We start from the raw sequence: 11,047 nt of genomic DNA, 5'->3' as shown, positions 1-11,047 counted from the left end.
TAGCGAGAGCGACCAATTCTATGTAATAATTAATTATTCCTTCGTAATCTAAAATGATGATAAGATTTATCATTAAGTGTCTTCTTTTCTTTTTCTCTTTTTTTCTTTGTTTAAGAACCACGCACAATCCAAGACTGCAATTCTATTTGATTGTTATACCTTCGTTCCCGTTATAATTTTTTGTAATAATTCCGCGCACACGCACACACACACACATACTAAGCATGTATGTAAATTTCATCATTATGAACGACACGTTTTTCTCTTTTTATGTAGTACTCTCTCACTCTCTCTCTCTTTCACGAGACATTGCGAAGTGTGGCCAATCAAAGAGAAATGATTATGAACGAAAGGAAGAAAGAAAGAATCGATGCAGAGATAAAAACAGGTATACCATTTTTAATCGCCACGTTTTTTTTTTCTTTTTAATTTTCTTTTCTCCTCGCATTCGGAAAAACTCGTAGAAAAGAATATCAATGGAATTTTTGAAATCGCCGCCATTCTATCACGAGGAGATGCGCGCGCCGCCACCGGCACAAAATGGCGCTGTAGCGGGAACGGAGTAACTACGGTCGGTCGCGTCGTAGTTTTCTTTCGTGATTGCGCCTTGTTAAAAGTCGAAGGATAGATCATTATTTCCATGTTATTCGTTCATTTATAACGGGATGTCTATGTTGTAAACAAAACGATTCGGTTAGAAGAACGATTAGTCGTCGCAAAGTTAATCGTACGCAAGTATTGGAAGAATTCGAAGAGTAAGAGTGGGGAAAGAGATTGGCATGGGAAGGGGGTATGAGAGGGTCGGGGAAAGGTAACTCCGTGTCTTTCCAGTAGTCATAACGTGTGTTATAGCTGTGAGGAGTGGATTGTAAACCGTAAAGAGGGAGGAGGAGGAGGAGGAGGAGGAGAGAGTGGAGAGGAAAAGAGGGAAGTACTCGCCGGTTGGTGGTGGAATGGTGGCGGTAGTGGTGTGGTGTGTTTCTCGTGTCGCCGAGACCGTCTGGTGGAAGTTGGCGTTTGTCCGTGAGCCATCGAGGAGGTTTGTACGTTCGTTTCATATACTTTCGTATTTCGTTAGGAACAACGGGAACGACAGAAGCCATAGGGACACGAGTACATCGAGTAAAGGAGTATGAACACTTCGTGTCTGTAACGTTTTTTAGGGGGATATCGCGACGATAGAATTTGGAACGGGCATGAGATTGGACAATGTTTTTAACGGTTCATTCGGAAAGTGCATAAGCCAAATATGGCTAATTAATGGTGTTTTTATAAATAGTGCTATTTAATGTGCGCGGCGTGCAAGTGCCGTTGACGTTTCGTGTGTCAGTGTCCTCTTTCTCTCTCTTTCTCTCTCTTTTTCTCTTTTTCATTCGGCGTCTCTCTCTCTCTCTCTCTTTCTCTTTTATACGGAAACCGTTCTAGTCTTTCCTCTGGCGTGCATCGGAAAGAAGGGGATAGAGTAACGGAAGAAAAAAATAGAGGATATATATATACATAGAGAGAGAGAGAGAGAAATAGAAAGAGGAAGAGAGAGAGAGAAAGACTGCAAGCTTCTCTCTCTCTCTCTCTCTCATTGCCATGCCAAATGACAGGTGCGAGGCGCCCCTCGAAAGATTATCCCCATTGTTGACCATAGGCTACGTCGTTCCCGCGTTATTCTTATACGTCGCCGTACTCGCAGAATGACGAGATTACGTCGGGCCTCATCGTTTTTTCGGAAGTCAGGCGAAGAAGAGGAAAGACAACAGCAACGACGACGACGACGACGAAGACCAGGAGGAGTACGGATTCCCTCGCGCTAGCGACAGGCTATGAGCGCTGACAATGGGGACGACTCCTTGGTAATTATCATACCTTTCTCTTTTTCCCTTACTCTCTCTCTCTCTCTCTCTTTCTATCTTTCTTACTTGTTCCCTTTCCCCATCTTTCTCTCTCTCTCTTTTTTCTATCCATCTCTTTCTATCTGTCTTACTTGTTTCCTCTCTTTCTTTCTTTTCTATCTATCTATCTATCTTACTTGCTCCCCCTCTCTCTCTCTCTCTCTTTCCATCTCTTTCTATCTGTCCATCTTTCTCTCTCTCTCTTTCTCTTTTTCTCTATCTATCTGTCTATCTATCTTACTCGCTCTCTCTCGCTCTTTCTTTCTCTTTCTCTCTGACACTCATTCGGTCGTTCTCGCACGCTCGCGTGCGTACGCTCGACGGTTCTCCATACCGTTTCCGTTTCCATCGTCTCGTTTTGTTACATTGCAGCCATGAGACACCGAAGCGGTGCTCGTTATCGCTCGGATTGCTTCGTCGTGTACTTTCAAATGCACCTGATCAAACGTCTACATAATTATAAATATATATATATATATATCATATTAATGAGGTATCGCGATATCCTTTGATACGCCATATCTATTATTATTATTATTATTATTATTAATATTATTAATCGATTAATTGATATTTTATTTAAAGGATTTGATAAAGTTAGTTTCGAAACACGTTGTGTTATCATCGATTTAATTTTGAATTTAGATATATCTATATGGAAGGATTATAAATTTTCTGTGCTTTTAGACGTCATGTTCTTTCCTGTTTTATCTCTATTTTCTTCTTTACATTTTCACAGGAAATTTGTGAAATATGAGCGACGGATTTGTATCGTTCTTTCTCTTCCGGTATGTCTCTAAACGAGATCGTATGACGTAGGTATATACTTCGAGCAGGCGCTTTCACCTAAAAGCGAAACGCTAACGATGTGGCGTCCTTCCTTCTTACGACCCTTTCGTGAAAGTAAAATCATTTCAATGACGGCAAATTTAAGCGACGAAAATGTTTGAAATTCAAGAATGAACCTATTCATGCGTGAACGATGATGATAATGATTATGATAATGATAATAAAAATAATAATAACAACAAGCACGAGACAATAGTACAAAAATAAAACTTAAATCTGAATAATGCATCATACTACGAGCATACACCATAAATAATAATTGAAAGTGAAAACTAGAAACTATAGTTGGATAGAACGATATAGACAAAGATAGGGATACCGTTAATAACAGACAAGCCATCATATTACGAGATAAAATGTAAGAAATTAGTTATCCTTATAGATACATGCATCAATACCGTATGATAAAAATATATTAACAAAATGTGAAGAAAGAAAAATAGATAAAGATATGATCAACTTGAAATAGAAATAGAGAGAATATGGCAACAGAAAGGAAGTAATAATAGTATCATTGGTATCACTCTACATTTGTTCACAAAGCATTTAACTCAGCTCGGTTTACAACGCAACATACATATCAGAATTCAAAAGGCAATAATTTTAATAACACGTGAAATATTAGTAGTAAATTATTAAATCAATAATATACATATACAATAGTAATATATGAATAGATATATCAATAGCTCGTGCATTAAAACTATCCCACGATGAAACGCACTTAAACAAATATAAAAATAATAATAATAATAATAATTTATAATTTTATATGTAATAATAATAAGAATGATTATTTATTGGATTAATCGTAAAGAAATTTTATTCATTACACATTCATACATATTAGAACGATTAAATCTTATGGATCAAATATTTAGAAACAACGTTGATCGTAAGGATTGCAATAGAAACTCGGGATTTCTTCTATAACAGTGAAAATGATCGTCTCACATATGGACGATGAAATCCTACGTAACAAATTGGCACGTGGTTAGTCACGTGGTGAGCTCTCTCGATCATTCTCGAATGACTTCGTAAATATACTTCGTTTTGAAAAAATATATCTAAAGTATCGAAAGAATTCGAAATTTTCTTATTTCATGTTTTCAACTTTGACGTCTCTCGGAATACGTACACGCGTGTACAGTGCATACAAACATATATATATATATATATGTACATATGTACGTTTATGCATACACACTTACGTATTTACACACATACTTATGCCCATATTTATTTCTATTGCAAATATTTGAAGATTCGTAGAATGACGAGTTTGTATTTACGATTCTTATTCGTAACCAAACGAGTGACCTGATGTTTTTCTTTGGTACAAATTTAAATTCTGAGTAGAATCGTATAACGTAAATGTTATATACGACTTCAGTCGTATTTCATTGGTTGTCTTTTGAATTTTCGTTATGCCAGTGTATTCTATTCTTTTTACCATTCCAGTCACAGTCCGAATTCGAGGGTCGTGCGTTCAATGACATCCAAGAGTCAATGAAACTCGTAAGCTAAGGTAGTAAGTTCGGTATCGTGACACGCTTTTGCTATATTTACACGCTCGTTAATTTTATCGATCCTTATTTTTTTATTTTTTTTAATCAGTTCTTTCTTCGAGCTCCAGGATCTTGAAACGGAAACAAGATCTTGTTCTTTTTCTTTCCTTTTCTTCTCTTTTTTTTTTTAATAATTTATGCTAAAACATTTATGAGTAATAATTGTGTATTTGTTTTTTTTTTTGTTACATTATTACTTTTAATCTTGTATCGTTCGTTATTTTATTTACGTATATTGCATTCGTCCATCGATTATCATCGTCATTTCTATAAAAGTTTAAATAGATTTATATAAAAATATTAATCTAAATATTTTTTAAATATTACGAAGATCTATACAACTTTTATATTATATAGATTCATATCAACGTGATCCGAGTTACAATCATTTGAGAAATTTCGTAAAATTTATCGTCGCATTGAAATGAAAGTGAACGCATTTGTAAAGTACTTAGCAGTCAATCAAGACTCCCCGAGCAGTAGTTTATATTTTATGTTAGACGGATAGTGTAGTAATCTCGACGTCAAGGCAAAGGAAACATTTAGGAATACTTAGAATGCATTACTTGTATTCGAAGGAACGAACGAAACGCATATTATTCGATATAAATGCGAAGAGACGCAATGTAGTAACGCTATTTTTTCTCCTTCTTTTTCTCTTTTCTTTTCTTTTTAAATACATTATTTAAGATTCTTTTACAACAACGAGTTAATAATTTTAATTAACACGAAATGATCGATGGTATATGTTTCCCAGTTATGAGTTAATGATAATAAGTTATTAATTTTCTCGAATTTATTATGAAACAAATCAAAGATCGTTCGGCCAATTTGTTCTTATATATTTCATTTGTTGTTATTATTAAATGTAAAAGAAACGTTTCATTCGATATAACAGAATCATCGCGTTTATTGGGAAAGGTAGGCCGGGGTAAAGCGTTTATGAGAATGCAAAGTAATACGTGTCAAGTCTAACGAGGCGCGTCGGGTCTCGTCTCGTCTCGTCTCGTTGCGGAATGCAGAAAGTTGAGAGAGAGAGAGAGAGAGGGTGAGAGGGAGGGGGAGAAAAAGATAAAAAAAAAGAAGTTAATGTAGCGCAAAGATCGACACAAGAGTTCACGAAAGAGAACGGAATGCTATAAAAAAAATGTTGTCCTCTTTTTCTTTTTAATAAACACACGGACACCCACCCATACACCTACACACAAATATTCATTTATTCATTGAGACATAGAAAATATGAAATCGTAGAAAGGTTCTATACGATCATCTCGATCGTGTATATGTATATATATGTTTGTGGTTTTAAGGGAAAATGCCGCTTGCTACACGTTTTCACTTTCGAGATATATATTGTTTATAAAGTTCTGAACGCGATAATATTATTATTATTATTATTATTATTATTATTATTATTATTATTATTATTATTATTATTAGCAATGTTTCCTTGTTTTGTTTTTTTGTTGTTGATTCCTTCTTTATTTGTTTTTCTTTTTGCTTTATAACGATATAAATGCAAATATATTTCCATGCACTTTTTTCCGACAAAAATACATATAAATTATATTCCGCTGACCAAATTAATTGTATAAACTCAAATTTATTGAAATTGTAACATACGAGGTTTTTTCTTACATCACAGATACACACACATCTATAAGAGAGCCGTTCCAATCGACAGAATAACCTCGAGGAGTCGACGAGACGTATCGATTTCAGAAATGTCACCAAAAAAATTGGTGACCGCGTCCTGTCCGAGCCGACAATGTAGATACTTTTACATTTTCAGTATTACTCGAACTATCTCAAGAAAAAGAGATAGAAAGATAGATAGATCGATGGATAGGTAGATAGAGACAGACAGGGAGACAGACAGACAGACAGGGAGAAAGAAAACCGGAGGAAACTCTTTCGCTACGTTGCGTTTGCACTCGATTCGAAATGGACATCCGACTTTCTCACGATCGAGTTGCCTCCCCGTGGGAAGATCGATTCGTGCGAATCGTGCGCGCGGGAGCACATTTTCCTTTCCTTTCCTCTTCGACGACTCGAGATGTGTTTTACTCGATCGTACTCGACTTTTTCGTTGCATCGTCTTATAACGGGTTTTACACGAACGCTTACAAACGGGATGCCGATCGTTCACGAAGAACCGTTTTTGGAAGTGTAACGTTAGAGTATCGATTGTGTCACTTTTTATCTGTCTCTCTCTCTCTCTCTCTCCCTTCCTCTTTTCTCGCTACTGTCTTGCGTTATACCGCATTACCGTGAGGCGTGAACCACGAACGTAAATCACGCTGTCCTGCTCGTTTCAGTTTTTTTTTTCATGTTTCCTTATCATCGGATAGTTCATGGAACTGTTGTTCAAATGGGATTTTTAATTTCTGTTTAATTAACTATGATTGAAAACAACTGAGAGAGAGAGAGAGAGAGAGAGAGAAAGAGAAAGTGAAAGAATTAATATCCTTTTTATCCGTATAGAAACATCCTTTGTTTCACGCTTGCTACTGCCACGATTGAAAATCGAACCGGTTCGATCGTATCAGGACTGATTGTGAGAGGTATCGTGTTTGACGTCAAAGGCAATCCTCACGACAGGCATGTTTACACGAAAGCGTGATTCACGATCGTCGTTCACGCCTCGTAGGAACGATGCATTATGACATACTAACGATATCCGAAGAAATTATTGATTTCTGATTATTTTACTTACACTAGTTAGTCAAATAATTAATACTTTTGCATACGAGCGAATTATTGTCATTAATTTTACGAATAAATTAACGGGAATGCAATCGTTTAAATCGGTGTGCATCTTAAAATAATAAATTTCCATCTAAAAATAATTCGTTCTTATTTTTATACGTTGATATCGATGGGATCGCGTTAAATTGTAAAACTTTCGGAATGTTATTGTTTCGTTTTGAAACAATGGTCGGTCAGTTTACATGATCGATCATTTTTTTTTATGGAATAACAACGCAATCGTTTCTATATATTTCATAGAGATTATTAGAGCATATCGGAAATACTTCGAAGAACGTTTAGATTTAAAATAGCGAAACGGTCGTTGTTAGGCCGTTTTAAATGATCGTAAGAATTGGCAAATTCATGTTGTTTCGTAACGGAATCTGGAAAGTTGATTAGAAAAAATGGAAGTTTCATTTACCGTACCGTACGATTCGTATTTCACTTCGTCTCATATAATAATAATTGTTACATCGACGAGTCGAGTCTAAACTTACGTGATCGAACGATCGTACTCGATTCGTTACCGATAACGTTACTCACATACATTTTCCGATAGTTTCATTCTTATTCGAACAAGTTAAGTTCGAACTTACTGATTTGACCGGTTTGAACCGATTAACTCTTTTGACGAATACGACCTTGTCTTTTATAATCTCACTTCTTCTTATTCTTCTTGCGAGGACTCGTACGTATTTGTGTGGAAATGCATGACGAACGTCAAGGTTATTCCAATTTGTCTTTGTCGAGAACAGGACGGACAATAGTAATTTTGTAGAATCGAGTTACGCGAATAAATTACTTATCTTTTAATATCAATGACGTTTTCAATTCACGTGTGTGTGTGTGTGTGTGTGTGTGTGTGTGTGTACAATATATTTTGTTTCGAAAGAGAAAATGAAGAATTAAAAGCACAAAATCTATTAGAGATTTTGTTTATATTCCAGTTTCATTATGTTAGATTTAATTCGCGTTAAAGAATCGAGTCTTTAAAAAATTTAAAGAAAAAGCTAAAAAAAGATATCTTCGATAGATAGTTCACCCTTTCGTTAATTTATGCGACACTTATCGAATGCCTCGCAAAATGGCGTATACGTGATAGCATATCCACTAATATGAAATATTTGATCGATCTCGTTAATAAGTAGATAATCTTTAAGAGTCGTTAGGCGTGGTGGTTCATCGTGAATCATTGAAGACACCCACGTTAAGATCTAAGAATCGTACGAACTATCGTGTGCTCCCAAGTACATTATTTCTTTGTCTCTTGTATAATAAATTCGTTAAATCGTTTTAACCGTAGGTTTGACGCCCTCGCTAAATAGGATATAGATATTAGGTTCTCTTTCGAAAATGGACGGGAACGCATGAACGTAGGAAAATGTTTGAACGGGGATTGAGCTCAAGGTCGAACGAATAGCGAGGGTAACACTATACTCGTGAGCGAAAGATTAACATGACTCTCTTAATTCTCATTTGTTAATACTCTTTAATTCGATTTACGTTTGGAATGGAACGAATTTAGTTTAACTTTGAGAATCACTGCTTAAGAAAAATCATCGTGCGTTTCTTAATAACCGAAAGCTGAGAATAATTCGTGTTCTAACGTGAAAGTTCCGAAGAATATCTTCCCCAAGAGGTGCGGGCTCAAAAAGAGAAGACGTTCACGACGTTAAGGATCTAATCTTCATTTTCCGTTCTATTCTCGTCCTTGTGAGAATAATTTACGTTCTTCCAAATCTAGTTCTTCTCTCGTCTCGTTCTCGTCTCGGTCGTTGACTCGACGATTCCTCTTTCTCCTCTTCCTCCTCCTTCTTTTCCTCCTCCTTCTTCTTCTTCTTCTTCTTCTTCTTCTTCTTCTTTTTCAACAACGACTATGACTACGACGACAACGACGACGACGACGACGACGACGTCGTCTCGCCTTATGGTTGATTTTACATTAGCAATGCTATAGTTTAAATTAATCGTTGTCTGGCAAGTTCTTTTTATCTAGCCTATCTATCCGAAGTAGGTTTTTAGCGATAATAAGGCGGTACTTTCGAGATTTATTCGAGTCATATGTAATAGTGAATAAGTTAGAAAGTCGATTTCAGAAGAAGGGTTATAACGGAAAAGTAATATAATATTCAATCCGGGATACAGAAAAGATCATGATGACGATGACGATGAGGATGATGAGGATGATGAGGTCAATGTACGGTACGTTGCTTAAGGCTCAAATATTTATCGTAGTTAACAGCCGAGTAGTTTGTGGACCACAAAAAGGGTGGGGGAAGGGGGCCAGATATAGAAACGCGATTCTCGCGTATACGCATATGCGCGCTCGTACGAAAGCGAAGGATCTTGAAAAACGATTAATGTAAGCCCAAGACATAATTATCCGCGTCCGCCGCACATTTGCGGTTTTAAAAAATACCCTGGCTCATTCCGTAAAATCCCTTTCAGGGGTGCTCAATCTCACGATAATTTCATTCTGCAACTTTTTTCTCTCAATGTTTTCTCCTTTTTTTTCCATCTCTTTTTTCCCTCTTTCTCTTTTCTTTTTTTTTCCTTTTTTTTTTTTTTAAACAAATAGTCGACGAATTGTGACTTATTATTTTAATGTATTTTTACAAATGGTTAGATATAAGCCTTTTTGTTTATTTATTTTTTTCTTTAATAGATAGTCGGTGAATCATTTCCTGCGAAAAACGGGGAATACCTTATTTAGCATGGTGTTTAATTATATGCATAACCATACTTATCGTAACTCGTTATCGCTCACGGTTTCGTGCCCTTGAATTCTTTTCTTATCTCGAGTCGGCTATTTTTTTCAACGAGGTGCAACGTTACGAGTAGTGACGTAAAGAGTAGTCGATTCTAACGTCGAATTACGTCACAATAACGTACGTCACGTCTTTAAAACTGTTTGTTAATTATTTACTTGTCTCTATATATATATTTACGTAAATCTCTACGTCATTTAAACGCGGATGAAAGCATTAGCGCAGTCGCTTTCGATGAGATCGCGTGGATATCGATTAGCGTTATACTAAAACAACGATTATTTCGATAATTTATTTCATCATTTCTTTTTTTTTTAAACGATTCAAGCCTATTTGTTTATTTATTTATTCATTTGTTTCTTTTTCTTTTGTAATCGTTATATAACGTCAGACAATTTGATTTTTCATAGGAAAACCTTTTACATAAAAATTGCATAATTTTTTTGCCTTTCTATGTTAGAAATTTGTTATTTTCATTGTATCTTCCTTCTCTTTTTCTTTTTCTTTTGTGAAACTAATACTTTCGAAGTTAATCATAGTGGAAAAATCAAATCAGATCGTTGGACATGTATAATATCGAAGGATTCGTTCAGAAAGAGAGAGGGAGTGAGTAAGGGGGAGAGAGAGAGAGAGAGAGAAGGAAAGAGGATATTTTCTCGGAAAGCTTTGAATAGACCAAAAGATCGTAGAACCCTTCGTACATCGAGACGACTTCTGTTCTCTCCAGTACGAAGGGATGAGTCGAGTTCGATGACTCAACGTTTTATCGGGAGGGTAAATGCGAGGGTAAATTGTCGTCTAGTCTGGCTGGTCGTTCAGACGAGACAAATATTTCATTGAATTAATATTCGATTTCGTATCATATTAATTGCAGTTATGCGTATTACTTATTTTATTTGTGTATTTTATTCACATGGAGAACGTTAGGTTTTTGATGATTAACGCGAGAGAGAACGTAGTAAGTAGATGAGTTCATTAATTTTTTTCTTTTTGTATTCTTTCTTTTCTCTCTCTCTTTCTTTTTTTTTTTTTTTCTTTACAGTATGTTGCAACGACGCGAATTAATGTAAAATGCAAATTAGATGCGGTTAATATATTACGAGAAATGGTCGTGGAAAATACGGAAAAACAAACGCGCTAGGTATGGCAGACCAAATGGAAAATGAAATAAAAAGCGAAAGATAAGACGATAGTTATTGGTGACTCATGTTACTTGACAAAGAAACAT

General features: G+C 35.7%; 1 protein-coding gene across 4 annotated transcripts in view; it reads left to right on the top strand.

Moving 5' to 3' along the window:
* The first annotated feature begins 902 nt into the window (after window positions 1–902).
* LOC127067002 (ral guanine nucleotide dissociation stimulator) overlaps window positions 903–11,047 on the top strand; it is a 31,050-nt gene continuing 20,905 nt past the window's right edge. The window contains exons 1-2 of one of the 4 annotated variants that reach the window (XM_051001430.1): window positions 903–1,039; window positions 1,685–1,844. In XM_051001430.1, coding sequence (XP_050857387.1) covers window positions 1,815–1,844 — 30 coding nt within the window. In that variant the 5' untranslated portion in view covers window positions 903–1,039; window positions 1,685–1,814. Of the gene's footprint in view, window positions 1,845–11,047 lie in introns of all 4 variants that reach the window. The other 3 variants (XM_051001428.1, XM_051001426.1, XM_051001429.1) reach the window with 3 other exon arrangements.

The sequence above is a fragment of the Vespula vulgaris genome, chromosome 10 (assembly GCF_905475345.1).
Source record: "Vespula vulgaris chromosome 10, iyVesVulg1.1, whole genome shotgun sequence".
Lineage (NCBI taxonomy): Eukaryota > Metazoa > Arthropoda > Insecta > Hymenoptera > Vespidae > Vespula > Vespula vulgaris.
The sequence above is the reverse complement of the archived record's forward strand: the minus strand, read 5'-3'. Positions and strand labels throughout refer to the sequence as shown.